At 38.6% G+C, this 18000-nt stretch overlaps 1 protein-coding gene across 1 annotated transcript in view; it reads left to right on the top strand.

The window, feature by feature from the left end:
• arl15a (ADP-ribosylation factor-like 15a) overlaps window positions 1–18000 on the top strand; it is an 85203-nt gene that overhangs the window by 28999 nt on the left and 38204 nt on the right. Inside the window, exon 4 of the mRNA XM_077001058.1 lies at window positions 7732–7940. Coding sequence (XP_076857173.1) covers window positions 7732–7940 — 209 coding nt within the window. The remainder of the gene's footprint in view (window positions 1–7731; window positions 7941–18000) is intronic.

The following is an 18000-nucleotide window of genomic DNA, read 5'->3' on the forward strand; positions in this document are numbered from 1 at the left end:
TTGCAACAATGAAAGTCCAGTTATGGGCATGTGAAATAAGTCAGCATATTTATTTTGGATGTTTTATTACGTAGGCCTATCCTTTTTTCATTATGCTGTAAAATGAGGTACTTCATGGAGGTTTCTGGATTCAACACTTTTGTGTTCCCTGTGCCGCTGCTGAGAAATCTCTGTTATGCTTATTTATATCCAATCTTGTCATTTTATGTTTGTGTATTCAATACATATATTTTTAGGAAATTATTGCTACTTCGCTATGTAGTTTTAAGACTCACAGATTATTTCTGACAAAATGTATTCCCCATCTTAGTTTATGAAACAAAATACCCCTATATATAACATTACATCCCTATAGCAGTAGTTTAGCATGCATAATGTAAATATGCTGATATAAAGAGCTCTAATAAAATGTTTAATTCTTAAGAACTTAATGGCATGGAGTGCTGTTAAACCAGCCTGAGGGACATGCCCATTAACACACACACACACACACACACACACACACACACACACACACACACACACACACACACACACACACACACACACACTGCACCCACCTGCTCCCAGTCACCTGAGTACTGATCCCTTTCACTGTGCCTTGTTTACCTCTTGTTTCTCCATCTATTTAAAGCCCACAGGAGAAGTCCAGTACTTCTCATCTCCCGTGTTTGACACCCTTAGTGTGTTCTGCTGTCAGCCTTTGCTGAGCGTTGCCAGCCACCTGCATCCACACACCTCCAGTCTTTATGCCAGTGCTTTCTTTTACTTTAATTTACATTCATTTTAAATGTGCCAGCTCGCCACTCAGTTTTTTATTACTGTCATGGAGAATAAAGAACCGCCCTGACTGTCTTGCTTCCTCCCCACCGCTGTCACAGAACTCCTCACTTAAGACACTTGGTTTGTGTTGTGTCAGCAGTCTAAGGTGACTCGAGTAGCAGAAGTCCTTCATGGGTTGTGAGACCCCATGTGTTTGGATGTGATTATGTCAAGTCAGTCTCACAGATGCTACTGGGAACCGACAAGCTACAGTATATCAGTAGAAAACCAGCATTATTGAAGAATTTTTAAGCACTCATTGTCATATATTGCTGTCTATACCCTGAAATTAGGTGGAAAAGATAAGATATTCCTCTTTGTTCTGTCAGTGGAAGCAATGTACCAGACTGTCCACACATCTAGCAAATTTGTACAGAGTCAGACAATTAGTGTTCTTTTATGTAAACGGATTTCTTTTATGAATGGTCGCGGGAGAAAACGTGCACATTTGTCAGGGTTTGGTTTTTTTTTGTTGCAATGTGCTGGGGAGATACATGGATGTCACATCTACCAACCACCCTCCTGTAACACTCCACCAGCCATGCCCACCTTATTAATTATTTCTTGAGTTATATTGTCTGTGCCTAAGCTAAGCATGCTTAGCAGTTTTTAGTTCCCCACCTGCGGTGGTTTACTCTCCTTTTTGCTTCTGTAACCAGTGTAACTGTGTAACCACTCGTTGGCCTGCTGCTTTTTTGTTCAATTACCCTGCTTGTTTTGGTCATTCGAGCTGTGCCTGTAGTTCCCTTTGGATCCGCCGTATTACTGCTTTCTATTTAAAATATGCTGACGCCTAGTGTTTGCATCAGTGGAAACTAACACAGACAGAAAGAAATACAGAAATTAAAATATAAGAAACTGACCTCTCAAAAGTCTGTCTGTCGGTAATCTGCAGGCGAAGGAATAGCATAACTATGTTTATTCTTAATATAAGTATTAGCAGAAAAGGAAATGAGAGAATGAACAGGTATGTTGTTGCTAACATGTCCTCTCCAGTGACCACAATGTAAAGGGACAGACAGGACTAAACACGCTTTATGTGGGTGGGAAAAGCAATAATCAGGTTCACTGTGAAAGTTAAACGAACATTCACTTTTTCTCCTGTAAATTCTTGCTCTGTCAAGTGTGAAGTGGGAGTTCTTGTTTTCCAGCCTCAGGAAGGAACAAGCTGAGGTATCAAATCATTTGTTTATTTTTAAGTCATATACACTCATAGGCCACTTTATTAGGTACACCTGTTCAACTGCTCATTAACGCAAATGTCGAATCAGCCAATCACATGGCAGCAATTCAATGTATTTAGGCATGTAGACATGACCAAGACGATCTGCTGCCGTTCAAACCGAGCATCAGAATGGGAAAGAAAGGTGATTTGTTCGTGCCAGATGGGCTAGTTTGAGTACTTCAGAAACTGCTTATCTACTGAGATTTTCACGCACAGCCATCTCTAGGATTTACAGAGAAAATATCCAGTGAGCGGCAGTTCTGTGGGCGCAAATGCCTTGTTGATGCCAAAGGTCAGTGGAGACTGGTTTGAGCTGATAGAACGGCAACAGTAACTCAAATAACCGTTGCAACCGAGGCAAGCAGAAGAGCATCTCTGAACACACAACATGTCACACATTGAGGCAGATGGGCTACAGCAGTAGAAGACCACACACGGGTGCCACTCCTGTCAGCTAAGAACAGGAAACTGATGCTACAATTCGCACTGGCAACAGCTTGATGCTATCATGTCAATATGGACCAGACTCTCTGAGAAATGTTTCCAGTACCTTGTTGAATGTATGCCACGAAGGTAGTTCTGAAGGCAAAAGGTGGTCCAACCCGGTACTAGCAAGGTGTACCTAATAAAGTGGCCAGTGAGTGTAGGTTATGAAATATTTAATTATATTAACCAGAGACAGGATATCTGAGATCATCATCAAAGAGCACAATATGTTTTTAAGTTTATTTTAATAAAACATTTATGTAGTACTTTTGCAAGACGGGCGCACTTTTGTGAATTTGGAGCCCTTAGAAACTCTTTTCCAATGAATGCTTTCTATCAAGTTTATTATACAATGATTACTTAAGCTGCAGAAAGATGAGATATCAATCTCAGTGTCTTGTTCGTACTGATTTATTATCAGTCATCACTTCTCCCAAAACACATTGTAAGCAGATGGTAGTGCATGTTAATGATGCAGAAAATAGCTGAGATATAGAGTCTGTCTATACAGTAAAGGCTCTATCATGCATGCCATTTGTCTCTTGATGGAGAAATAGCTAGACCTTGTAACACAAAAACAAAAAGAGCAACCCATTATTCAGCTTCAATGAACTTCCATATTTGCTTATTGAAGAACACTCAAATGTGCATTTTAACCAAGCACAGATCACTCCAATCATGTTTGCTGCTTTGCCACCTTTTGAGGACTCTGTTTGCTGTCTGCTATCCACCCTGAACCAGTCACCTCCTGCCTAACCAGTTATGATGAAGGATCAACCCACAGGTCTTGCCCCTCTCACCACCCCAAATTACCCCCTGCTATTGCTGTATCTCTACAGCTCTGGACCTCTATTACTGACCATCAGGAAGTTTAGGATTCTAAAGAATAAAAATCACATAGAGAACACATGTACATGAATACACACAAAGATTAGAATTATTTATCATTCCCATCACTTCTTTGTTTATGTATCTCTATAATTATTGTTGTCATGGTGACCGGTGTCGGCCGGTGGAGTCTTGGTTCCTCTCAAGGTCTCTTTTCATGCTCTTAGTGAGTTTTTCCTTTCCACTGTCACCCTTGGCTTGCTCACTGGGGGCTTGGACTCAGACACTTGTAAAGCTGCTTTGTGACAACAACTGTAAAAAAGTGCTATATAAATAAATTGATTTATTGATTAGATTTTTTGGACACTTAGAAACGTCAGTTCATAAACACTAAAAATGTAGATCACATTGCAGTAGGTACAAGGTATAGTATGGAAATCAGAGAGAGTCATAGTCTTAGGCAGATTTATTTCTGGTCAACTTGTCAGCCAGATAATTAAAACTATAGAGGTTAATTTCTCAGACTGCAAGTTTTCATTCTGTGTTTTCAAAAATATTTTTTCTTCTGAGCTCCAACCCAAATGCACTTGGTTGCATGTTTGCCCTGACCTCTAACCCACAATGAAAGAAACAGACACAACATAAAAACAGCTTGTGCAGCTTATAACTCACGTAACTGTTCGAATGTCTACACCTGGCAGCCCCAGTGTAGTCAGTGTTAAATGATCAGAGTGCACTTTACTTTTCCTTTATTTATTTCTTTAACAGGGGTAACACACATTAATCAACATCATTATGTCATGATGTAATTGTGCCAGATGTAGACAAAAGGCTAATTTTCATAAGCAGTCTCTAGGCAAGTTGATTTTGAAAAGTACCATAAGTATGGAGACTGAAAAACAGGAATTTGGACAGGGTAGGGGGTCTTCATTTTTTTTTGTTTTTTACCTACTATGTATTCATTGCACTATTTTTACCTTTCATTGTTGAATAGCAGTGAACTGGCCAACAGTATGATCACATGATTAATAAAACTGGTGATTTTCACAGATAGGATCAATACACATGCTAGGCAGATGCAGTACATGCTCTCTTAGTCTGGCTTTACCTAATTCTACTTTCATCCGTTGCCTTGTAATGCATACCCTATGATTAAAAAGTCATTTTCTGGACCTATGTTTACCAGAAAATAGGTTTTTAGGTCACATGAGTTCAGCTGACAAAAGTCATTTAATGAATTGATTGACATTCCATGAAGCCGTCAACATGACTCTTCTCAGATTGTTAACAAATTAAATGACATTACTCTGAAAGTAGTCTAAGACCATTTTCTGATTCCACCCTCTACTTCTCTAGTTAGCTGTTAGCTTGAGCAAATCAACTGTATTTCCAATAAATGGGAATGTCTGGGATCTTGTATCTCAGAATCCTTTAGGCATTAACATCTCCCCCAGGCTGACAAAACTACTACCCATTATTCTCATAACTGAAATAAAGAGCAATGGACACAACAACAGCAAAGAAACAACAACAATGTTCCTTTACACTGCACTAATAGAGCCTCCTGATATTGGACTATTTGCATGATGTTCAGGGCATGTCCCCCTGACAGGTCAGAGACAGAAATCCAGCTCCCACCCCCCTTATGAACCATAAGCATGCAAGCACGAATATACTTTGTCACACACTCATATATCCTTGCCTGAAATTAGAATCAAGGAAATATGACCAGCTATGTTTAGAAGTTCAACTCTAATTATTATAATCAATAATAATAACAACAACAACAACAACACTAATAATATATTATAATATTATATTGTTATGGATTTGTTATTAGCCTTAATTTATTTCTCGTCATTTCCTTTGATAAATGTCTGCCCTATCATCTCAATAGCCGCTGTGTTGGTTTATAATAATAATAATAATAAGACATGTAAACTCTCCCACAGTATTTTGTGAAATGTCTTTGCTCTGTCTGTGTACACAAAAGTTTTTTTTATTTCTTCATATTCTATATAGTGGTTTTGGTGTACCAGGCTCATCTGTTTTCTTGTTGGTTGGTCTGTGTCTAGTGTTGGGATGCCCAACCCTGGATCTGGACTTCACCTTACACCTACTTTGTGAATTAGTGTATTAGGTGTGTTTGAGAAGCACAGTTACCAAGCTGTGCAAAACTGGGTAGGATTGAAATGAAATTTCAAGCCTCTGTATGTTCTGCATGTTTGAGAATAAAAATAAACTTTGACTTTGACTTGACTGGCCATCAGGACCAGAGTTAGGTACCTATGGAATGGGCTTGATGTGCGTTTATGATGACATTTGTGCCTATGTTTCTACAAGATCAAGTTGGTGTGGTGCAGTCCATTTTATTTTGTAACGTGTAAACCTTAACTTAGGAATCACATAATTACTAGCTTACATTTGAGCTTATATAACTGGCATCTCTGCTGAAGCCTCTTGTATTCTGTTTTCCTTTGATGTTATCCTGTCACATGTTAATATGTTCTTGAGTAAAGATTGTCTTGTCTTGTCACCCTGTGTGATTTGTTACATACTAGAAGTTGCATGTTGCATGTTCAATTAAATGAATAAGTAGCAGAAGGTGATGGTCATACTAGAAAAAATGTCAGAATTGTAGTTTGGACAGTTTCTTTTGCAAAATACAAAGTTCTCAGAAAAATTGAACTTTGACCTAAGACCACTGATGCCTCTGAGTAAATCATCTTTCTGCAGAGATTCAAAGTGCTAAAGAGTCATGGTGACCTATGACTACTCAACAGTAGTTTTGTTTGTGTGAAGGAAGTCAAAGCTTTAAAAATCACTAGAGCCTGTAATGAGGCTGACTCTGTAAATCCCCCCCAATTCATATAAGGGACTTGAAAATAGCTGTGCTCCAAATTCACTCACTGTGTTCAAACACAATAGATGTCTCTTCAGTAGGAGAGTAAGGACCTGTAAGGACCTGTGTGTTGACTCTGGTCTATTATGTTGAACATAGTGAGTGAGTTTCAGCGCTCACTCGTCCTCCCGTGGGCTACAGCCTCAGCGGCTGTGGTTGGCACGCAAAAATTAAGTCTACAAAAGTCACCCTGCATAGCTCTCTCTTTCCCCCTTCAACATCATAGAAAAGTTGAAATGAGGGGAAGTTTGGTGGATGACATCTAAATATAAATTCCAGATCCTCTTAAATGGAAATGTTGAAATTAAACAGACACTGAGCTGTTCATTCTCAGTGGAACATGGCTCTAAATATCAACCAGATAAACCTAACTGGGGCACATTTGTCTCTTCAGTATTTTTAATGGCACAGTAATAAATTTCACTTAACAAAACATGGTTTTAGATACTTACATGTTGTTTGTTTTGTCAGCAAACGTTTCTTTCTTGGTATTTGAAGAACATAATGTAATCTGTAACCTACTGGTCATAATTGCCTCTTTAATTACCATTTCTTATTTATATTTCAATGAGAGATGGCAGGACCAAATTACTAGTGGACTGGAGCCAAAAAGGTGAAAGCAATAGAGCACACTTAGAGTGTTAACATTGTCACTCCCCTCTCCCTAGCAGATGTGTGCTCTTCTTTTCCACTAGTCTACTCTGGCAGAAAGAAGTCTTAAATCCAGATACACTCTTTTCCCAGGCCAAGGACCTATGTATGTATACTGTAAATATAAAAGACCTTTTTTTATACAAGAGCATTTTAGATAGACCTATATGCTTTCAGAATTTTATATTTCATCAAACTTGCATCACTATCACTACATTAAGAACTTTAGCACTTTAACCTCCCTAACTTTTGGTACAGTGGTCATTTGACAGTTTTCAAACTTAAGTAATACTCATATTTCATTCTGTATAATGTTAATTATACTAAACTTCAGTGCTTATGGGACAAAGTCATGAAGATGTCTAGACACAGTTAAGCTGATTAACTCCAATGTCAATGGGGATTAGCATTGCCCTTAATGTCTTTTAAAGCTTCTGAAAGTATAAAAGTTGCAATACAAACATATTCATTATATAAAAGAAAGTTTGGGCATTTATTATTATTTGAAAGATCAAGGGAATACTGTCACAATGTCACAATTATTGCCTAACCTGTAACCCTTATGTTTTCCTGTAAAACTGTAGGATTAATGCCAACCTTTCACCCAAGTGCCCATATTGATTTACAAAAGCTTTAGTAAAATTTGAATTGAATTAGCGTTCGAAAAAGAGTAGTGCTTAATAGATTCAGAAGGAGAATAAATGTATTTCTCTAAATCTGTTTATGCTTTAGATAGGCCTCGAGAATCTAGATATCTGTAGAAAAGCACACAACACATGGTCACTGGATTACAACATGCATCACTTTTTGATGACAGGAGCAGACAATATCAAGAAGTACTGGAGTCGCTACTACCAGGGCTCCCAGGGGGTGGTGTTCGTTCTCGACAGCAGTGTTTCCGATGAGGAACTGGAGGCCTGCCGGGGTGAGCTCCATTTGGCCCTGCAGCACCCACAGCTCTGCACGCTTCCTTTCCTCATCCTTGCCAACCACCAGGACTCACCAGCTGCCCGCTCTGTCGCCGAGGTACTGTAACTTTCCATACCAAATATAGCACTTAGGGACCTTCCTGGGACTTAGCACCCTTCTCTTCCCTGAATCTCCTCCACCAAGAGTTGCTGGCTTCCAGATGTACACACTCGCTGAAGTGTTTGGACTGAGCAATGGGGAGTGTGTGTTTCGCAGGCTGTGCTGAGCTGTTGCCACGCAAAGAGAACTGATGTTAACAGCCTTAGAGGTGCCTCTCCCCCTCTCCCTCAGTCCTTCCCAAAGCTAGAGCTGATGGCGTAAACATGGCATGAGGTGGCCTGTCTGAGTAACGGTCTGTGTACATACGGTGGAAACCTTAGAAAGGGTCTCTTAGAATTGCTAGATGTATTAGGACAGAGAGAATGGAGTGTAGGCAAGGCTGCATGGCATCCATAGTGATAATGAAAGCAAGAGTTTGTGAACATGAGAAAACCAAACATCCAACCAAACACAACAACACAACAGTTCTAAGGCTTCTGATACTGTTGTATTTTCAGTGACAGATTTGCAGATATTGTTATATGCCAGTGTATATTCTTTTAATGTGACTGTGATGAGAATTGAATAATGTCACAATGTTTTCCCTTACACTTTAATTCAGTGTGTTAAAGGGTACCAGAAAGCAACTTTTTAATGACTAGTGTAAAAAAAAATTAGTTCACGTTTGTGGTAGAAATTGATCTATTGTTTATTACCTACTAATAAGAAAGATTAGCACTGCATATGCACTTATCTTGTCATTTCATCAGCATCTTCATTAATATGCCATTGAGTGTTAGGCTTCCTCATACCAAATATGAATAATTTGTGTGAAAACACAATGTCTGAATGTTTTGTGAAATGTAATTAGGTCCCAGGTTTGTTAATGAGGGATTCCACTTACTACAAAACTGTTATTCTCCTTAAATCAGCTATTTTTATTAGAATTAGAAATAGAAATTTAATTAATGTTTTTTGTTGTAAAAGATAAAACCCAGTTTAATAGGCACACTTGTTATAGCATAGCTATGCTCAAGTTATTCAGTTAAAATTTGAATAACAGTCTACATCAGACTTTTCAACAGTCTGTATTCTAGCCAGGCAAAACAATATGAACAAATTATATTTACATTCATGGCCTGGCAAGTGCCATAATACTGGTGTAGGGAAAGATAAAAGGGGGGGGGGGTGATTTAAGTAATTGGATTAGACAACAAAAGACAATTTATCCATCAGAAGTAAAACATATTTACCTAATGTCCATCAGTAGTCATCCAGTTTTGGTCTTCTCTGTAATAGCCAACTGAAATGACAAAGGATGTATTGGATTTACAGGGACCTTTATCTCTGTGATGTAAAGGGAAGACAGTGCCTTTCCAATCAAAATTCTTGCTATGAAAATGTGTATTGTCACATTGTAATCATACACGGGATATGGTGTCAAATATCCTATGGCAAACCATTAGAGCTTCACATAGGGGTGAGCCCAAGGTCTTCTTAGGGGTTACAAGGTAGGCACCTCCCTTCATTGGTGTTTTGCTGAATTAAGCCTCTACTGCAGGTGGCTCAACAGTTAGGTCTGGTGCCCTAGCCCCTCCAAGCTTAAATATAAACCTAAACTTACCCAGCCCCACTGACACAGTTAAAGCACCAGTAGTGAACTGTGACCATTAAACCTGGAAAAAGTTTCCTCTCCTCAACAAACTATCTAGCGTTTGCGTAGCCACAGTGGGCGGAAATTATCATACAGTTAAGCCCACCCACTAAGAGGGAAGATATGATTGGTGAATTTTACTGTCATTTGAAATGGGTATTGCGCTGAATTATAACTGCCTGGCCCTCTATAAATGAACAGCGGGACGACCAATCACCAACATTCTACGGAGGCATCACAATCCTGATAGGGGGAGACACAGGCTCACAGGCTTCCACTTAACTTAACCCCTCATGTTCCAACACAGATTGAATAGACACAGTTGAGTAATTTATTTGCTTATATTTTTGTAATTGCTTAGATGTCGATTGTCAAACTGTAAGTAGATAAGATAAAATTGGATTATATATATATATATATATATATATATATATATATATATATATATATATATATATATATATAATATGTAATATATATAATATATTATATAATATATTATATTGTATATAATATGTAATATTGTTGCGGTGACAGTGCCGGACCCTTCCCTGTGGGCTACGTTGTCTGCGTGTCGTTATGTCCATGTATGTACTTCCGTGGGTGTGGGTTGTTCGTGAGCGTGTTCGTAGTCTCACCTGTGCCTTGTCTCGAGATCACGAGGGTCTGTGTTAATCACCTATTTAATGTGCGTTCGCGCAGTGTCTTGTGCTCGTCTTTGTCTGAAGCTTCGTGTCTGCGTGAGTGTCGGATATTCGTGCTCATCCTCCGCACGGAGTTTACGTCATTGTGTATTAAACGTTTCATGTTCACCGTATGATGCTCGTCGTGTCTCCTCCTTCGAGCGCGTTACATTAATTATATAGTTACATTATATATATATATATATATATATATATATATATATATATATATATATATATATATATATATATATATATATATATTATATTATATAGATTAATATAAATTAATCTCTCTCTCTCTCTCTCTCTCTCTCTCTCTATATATATATATATATATATATATATATATATATATATATATATATATATATATATATATATATATATATATATATATATATATATATAAGGGGTGGGCATAGATTAATTTTTTTCATCTAGATTCATCTCACTGAAATCTTGAAATTAAAAAATGGCTCATTCAGAATATGCGTGCTACCCAAGTAATGACTAAAAGTCAGTTTCTGAGATAGGGTTTCTTAATACAGAGGGTGCATTAGACCAGGGGCTCATCTCCTGTTTCCAAAATGCATCAATGACTGCTTGAGAAAGCTGTTCTACTTTGATACTTGAAGAAAAAAACATGCTCAATAAAATGTACTTGTGTTCAACGGTTTATTCAGTTAAACATGAAAATAGTACTGTATGCCTACATACTTTAAGAGGGCATATTCAGTCAAACATGAATTTGTAAGCCTACATACTGTACATTAGAAGGAGTTATTCAGCTAAACATGAAATTTGAAATGTAAGCCAAAACATTTAGTACATTTAACCTGTTTTCGGCGGCGGCGACTCTTCCCCTGGGCTGCATCAGTGCTTGTCCCAGCGTCAGCAGCATTAGCAAACGGGTGCTTTGTGTTTAAATGGTACTTCAGACTGGTAGAACTCCTACAATAAACTAATTCCGCATTGCATAAGGTGCAAACAACTTTAGTCTTGTCAATTTCTCCATTAGGAAGCATCCATGTAAGCACACGTGCGATTTGTTGTGGGTGGTATTTCACAGGTTTGAAAACTCGTTCTCGCCCCCTACTGTGCAATTTGGTTAGGAATACAACCGAGCTAAATTATCAAGGTGAATGTCATCAGTTTGCTTACCTATTTTGACCCAGTTCCCAACCCAACTTTAAGAATAGATTAACGATGATATTTTTTATATCGCCCGATAAGAGTATCACATTATCGCCGATAACGGCCCACCACTTATATATAGTTATTCTTATATTACTCAATATTACAGTTTATTTCAGGATTAAATAAGTCACTTTTTAAATAAGTGATGTCTTGGCTGTTTACAATAATTTTAAGCACCTTAAGCACTTTACCTGAGTAATTTGTTTACTTTTTTTAACCAGTGTTAAAATTGCACACATTAAAATCTGTTCAAAAAGTTGATTTAGCCAAAATTGTTTATTCTTTTAGTGCTTTTATTTAAAAATTTGGAGATTAGTTTCGTTGTACAAAAAAACCCCTGAAATGAATTGTGATAAAATCGTAATCGTGATCCTGAAAAAAAAAAAAATCGTGAGATGATATTTTTGCCATATCACCCACCCATAATTAGTTTCATAACTTTCAATTTTCACAATTTAAACATGATGTTTGTAAGGCTGTTATTTCTCTAATGCAAAAAGAAGAATAAACATAATGAAATACATGTAGCAAAGCAGACTCTTTAGAAGAAAATGCAAGTAATTAATTTCAGATTGTTGGGCTGTTGGGTCTGTTAAATTTGGTTGTAATTCCTGTCTGTCGGACTACCAATATCAATGTCACCCAAATCAAATGATTTTCAGTTAAAATCTAATTAAAAGCCCACTTTTATGTAAGGTAAAAGTGAAGATGATGAACTAACTTCCTGTTATGGCATAGGTGCAGATTTTGAGGAGTCCAGAATTTTCAAGGTTTTTCTTTCTGTAAAACATTGTTATTTCTATATAAAAAAAACAAACAAACATTTTTTTACTAAATGTAGCTAATCATGTAAAGCTTGTGAGGGCTACACCACAGATGCAAGATCATTAAGCCTTATACAAGAGCACTTTTGTGCATTATGGGATCAGGACATTTAAACTGTCAGTAATTCTAGTCAGTGCCTGAAAAAACACTTTTTGAAGGAGTTTGTTTAACTTGGTTAATTTATTTTCTTCCATCATTCTTTGAAGGGACATGCTGGGCCAAATCGGAGACATTAAGATTACAGAAGACAGGTGTCTGCTATCTTTGAAAACAGCCCTTATTTGTTATTGACTTACAGTACTCAAGATTGTAAGATCAAACAGATTTTATTAACATTTGGCACTTAATGTGCATTTATTTTTGTCTTATTTCAGAGGTTTAACTTGCAAGCTAGCATTAGTTGGTTCTCACTAACTACATTAGCTAGCTAACTAGTGCGCTAAAATCTGATTGCGTGTCATAGTTCACAGGCACACTGAACAATAAACCAGAATTATTAGCTAAGCATTGTGCATGACAAGCTGCACATCCTTAGTGTTTACTGTCATTCACAAACCATAAGCATGTGCGCTTGGCATATTTCTTCCAGCTAAAACGCTCTTTCATGGTGTGACCACACTAGTTGTTGTTACTGCAACCACAGTAACAGCTGTTAAGAAGGTTGGAGTCGTCAAACCTTTGCCCTCCTTGTTGTTGACAGTCTGAAAAATAGCTTATTTTGGTCTTTCTTGAACTAAAAGACATATTTTAATCATTAGTTTGGCTATGAGTTTTGGATTTATAGGTCTTTCGTCATTCAACTAGATAGGAGTCTGGTCTTGTATGACTGGAAATAGCTCCCTGGGGCATTGCAAACATGGCCGCTGAGTGGACAGGCTTTCCTTTGAGGACTTTGGCAAACACAGTATTACAAAATGTGACTTCTCATTCATGAGGCCGAGTCACAAAGTTCACGCTAAACATCTTCCGCCAACCTTGTGTCTGACCACTTTTGTTGCTGTGAACAGGAGCTGTCGTTCCGGGGTGCCGCACAGGAACTCAGTGCTGACGTTTTCTCATGGTACTAGTTATGTCATTGGCTAATAAACATGAGTCACTGGAGGGGGAGGAGGGGGGGGGGGGTGAGTCCAGCCATTGTGGCTGCATGTGAAAGTGACACCCGCCCTCCTCCAGTGTGGTTTTGCTCAGAACAGAGAGGCTCCATGTGGGATGTTTTGGCTAGCAGACTCCACGCACTACTTGCTCATGTTTCACAGCTAGGCCTCTCCAGCTGAGGAGGCACATATTGCGGTCGCGGTGAGAATCAAATGGGCAGCAAGAGAGCGAAGTACTAAAGTATTTCAGACAAGCCTCGTGCCAGCTGAAAGGAAATATGAAAACGTTTCCTATTTCTTTCAGACTGAGGATTATATAAAAAAAAACTATTTAGACATTGTTCTAGCAAGGCATTGTGTCACAGAAATTATTCACCAAAGCGATTATTTGATCTCTGAAAGGGCATTTGGAGTGCATGTACCATAATAACACTGGATTCAGGCAGTGATACACTCTTTTATTGATCTTGACTGTCTGTAAACCTACAGGGTTGTGTGCCGACAGTATGGTTGACATAGTGATATCTACCAGTGGGACATGTGAAAAGCTGCGTGTGAACCCTTGCACGTTTAAAAGCCAGCCTTTACTGTTCTCAGGCTAGCCGCTCAAATATCTTGGCAGCCACTTGAGAGTGACCACACAGATCCTTGTTTTGCCTATTAGGATGGACAGTTGATCTGCATAAAACCACAATAGCCAGACGCAGCCTATATTTTCTCTGGGCTGATTTTAGCAGTGGACATTATGGTGTCATAGTGATTGTCTTCCATTGCCATGAATTTCCCACTAGCCTTTTATTTGATTGCAGTTTCTTACACTCATTCAAGTTGAATCATTCTACAGTGAGGGTTTGAACATTCTTATCTGTCAGTCCTTATCTAATGTTATCCCTGACCCATGCATATTGAGAACTAAAAAAGCAGCCAGCCTGTAGTCTCATTTGTGGGTGAAGTGGTAGGTCTGGCCACTCCAAGTGAGAGGCCACAGGAAAGATTTTTGTCACCGTAAGGTAAGACAGTATTTTCAGCATTAAAAAGGGAGACAGCGTTCTTATGAGTATCACAGTTTGTGTGAATGCCTTGTCTGTGTGTCACATGTGTAAGGGAGGCAAGTGTGAGGTGAGCTCATCATGGCAGACATGGTGACCAGCAGTGGGGCATGCCTGAGACAGGGCTCACCTCCAAGAGACAGCACAGCGGCTTTCTTCCTCTCTCTTCAGCTCTCCCTCTTCTAAGCTCTTCTTCCATATGGAGAGAAAACATTTAAACATTCACATCCTTTTCCGTACTGCGCTCATCCATCAAGCAGAGGACGTTTAGTGCGGTACCTTCCTTGGTACATTAAACACGTACTCTGTGTAAATGTACATTTCTGTTCACTGTGAGAAGTGTGCATCAGTCCTTGATGTTACATTTAGCGTTCATAGTGTTTTCATAGATGTACACACAAAAGGGATACACTCAAGTTATATCCAATTATAAACTAATGTTTCAAAATACCTAAATACCTCTAATGAGACTACGTAAGTTACTGAATAAAGTTGATGCCATGATTTAGGTTTTGCTTAGATGTTGCTTTGAGCTGAAATACTTAGCACCTTGCCTGAGGCTCTTTAGTCATATGGATGACTCTCTGAATCATGGGTCAGGTGTGAGTAGTAGGGACAAAGAAAAAAAAATAGGAGATGTTTACCAAAGGGAAGATTTAGTCACCTGCCAGCACAGAAACGGAAACTCTTGAGTGTCCCACGCCTACTGGAATGCAGTGTGTCATCACGCATAATCAGCCAGGTCATCACTGCCCACTGACATAACTATCACAAAATGTTTCCTCAAAGTGTTGTCATCATGTGCGTTAGCACTGACTTTGTCTTGATCTTTCAGCAAATATTGAAAAGTGTTGGTGTATTCAAATATTATATTTTACATGCTCACCAAGCACTTAAAACATAACATTCATATCACCAAAGATGCTATATAGTGGTTTTCAGGTGTTCTTATGTCAGAATTGACATTAAAACATGACACGCCTACAGCGTTTCCTAGACTCCTCCCAGTACCAACTGGAGTGCAAGTCCTTCCCTAGTGCAGCAGAGCCTTGTGATGATGGAAAAACAGGCTCAAGGGCTTAACATGCCCCCGATTACAAGCTAGTTACTCGAAATGTTCAATGCTAGTTTATGGCACAATGTTAGTGACTCGGTGTTTGTGCATCATGCGTGCGGTTTATAAGACCTGGCGGGCCTCTGCAGCCCTCACTGGGCCCCTGTGTGCGGCTTGTTTTCAAGAGGGAAACATACATGGGGCGGAATTCCTTGTTGACACCAGTCCCCTGCTGTTGGGGCCCAAAGAGGAAGTGAGTTGAGAGAGGGGAGTCATATGTTGATACAACACCTCAACAAAGCAGGCTGTGTGGGTCCATTGCCCTGATGGACTGCTGCTTATTTTATAAATGTAGCCTGCACATGGGCTAAGGAACTATACTGCTGATTAAGTACCTATCCAAGATCTGGAGCTCTGAACTCATTCTCACAACAGGCTACACGGAACCCTTTTAATTAAGGCATTAGCAAAACATTTGGCCATATACTGACCCTAAAAATACTTAACAGCAGAGTAAACAAACTCAACTTCTCAGTATACTTGGCAAATAGGAAATCTTAGCTTCCAGCGTGCACCTGAATTTGCTGGCTTGTGTTAACATAATAGAGAGGGCCACCTTAGATTTGGCTTGAGTACATTTGTGCATGGAATGTAGTACTTAATTGAAAGCAGTTTCAGTCTGTCTCTGGTTGTAGTATACCTCTGGACTGAGTCTGAGCGTGGCGCACATACACAACACAGCAGTGAATATTTGAGCATTGTAGCTTTAAATATCAATGACTGCCCCCTTAGCACCCTATGGCATGAAAGCATGTATGGTAGCGATGACTTATCTGATGACATCACTCCTTAGGTTTCACAGTGACTAGAAACAGTGCTGTTCTCTGACCAGCCCAACTGACAGCTGCCTTTAGCTTCACTCCTCTGTGAGGAAAACAATGTCTGCCATGAGTCCATTTAAATCTGGTTTCAGTATACCAAAACTTAAAACTGATGTTGCTCATTCATTAAGACAAAGCAACAGCACCCATACAATTAAGCTAGTGTATGTCATTCAGTAATATAGCAGTGAACAGCTTTTGTCTCCAATAATTACATTTTTTCATCATCACCATAATTCATTATAATATTCAAAAATCAACGGTGTACTAAACTCCATACCCAGTGTGTCATATATCTTTGCTGTTTGACACTCTCTTGGTTCCCATAACAATCAGGGTTGTTTGGGTCATTTGTTTTTCAATAAAAAAAAATTTTCATTTGTATTTTTATGCATGCATTTCTCATTCAAAGTTTCTCTTTTTTTCTGGAAAATTGGATTTAAAAATATCTTTATTTTCCATGGGATATAGTTGACAAGTGTTGACAAAACTGGATTCCAAGCCCTGAACATCCCTTCATTTGTTGCTTGAATATGGATAAACATGCTGTTTGATTTGGCACCAGCAAAGGAAACTTAATTTCCAGGACATTTTCCTTCTACTTTAACCTTCCCAAACCTTGATACCTCTTGTGCCTGACAATGAAACTCTATCGAGGGGGAGAGAATGGATTGAGAGGGCCCTTCAAGGAAAACTGGGCAGCTGTGTGTGTTGTAGCTCTCCTGACTTATCTTATGGTATATGTGAGTGTGTGCCTGCGTGGTTCAGTGTGTTGTAGGGCGTGTGGTCCTGGGTGTTGGTGTTGAAGTGTTCAAGGGAAACTGCTTATGTACTCTGAAATGAAATCACTCTTGGCACTGAGCCCTGTGGTTCAGCCCACTATGTTAAAAAAGAACTATTCAAAAAAGCCAAAGCTTTTCATCATTTACTAGACTGATGAGTTGCTCACAGATTCATCTAGTGCACTCCAACATTTACTTAACAGTTTTTATTTGTTGTCTTTTTGGTGTATTATAACTGTCATTTCATTGTCTGTAGTTGATTATATTAATCTTTCCTGTTCTGCAAAATCCTTTGAGTGCAACTTAATAATGCACTTGTGCTATGCAGCCACAGTATATGTTTGGCTTTATAAAGTTTTTGTTTCTAAATCCCATAAGTGGTGATAAAGATCTCAAGTTTTATATACATTTCCACATGCACATAAGTCCAGTTTCTGACCATGGGACCATACTGATTGAACATTATTTGGATAGTGAGCCATGCTGAACATAGCACTGACTCTAATATGGTAGTTTTCTGTGTAGATATTGTGTTGAAAGTGACGTAGCAGTGTGACTGGGGTATCAATGTATCAGTGTTACTGTGGGTTGAAATATATACACACATACATGCAATACAGTGCAGTATACATACAAAGGCACAAAAAGTCAGTGAGATGAACTAAACGAAGATACCAGAGTTTAAAGATATGAAAGAATATTTACAAGAGTATAAATTAAGTGAGTAGTTCTCTGATTAACACATAGAGGAACATTTCTATGTGGAGTGTATGTCTCTGGATATTAATGAAAGAAAATGTCATAGAGTTGCTATAATTTTTTTCAAAGTACAAAGGCAGAGGTTTTTGGTGTGGTA

Source organism: Brachyhypopomus gauderio, chromosome 3 (assembly GCF_052324685.1).
Source record: "Brachyhypopomus gauderio isolate BG-103 chromosome 3, BGAUD_0.2, whole genome shotgun sequence".
Classification (NCBI taxonomy): Eukaryota; Metazoa; Chordata; class Actinopteri; order Gymnotiformes; family Hypopomidae; genus Brachyhypopomus; species Brachyhypopomus gauderio.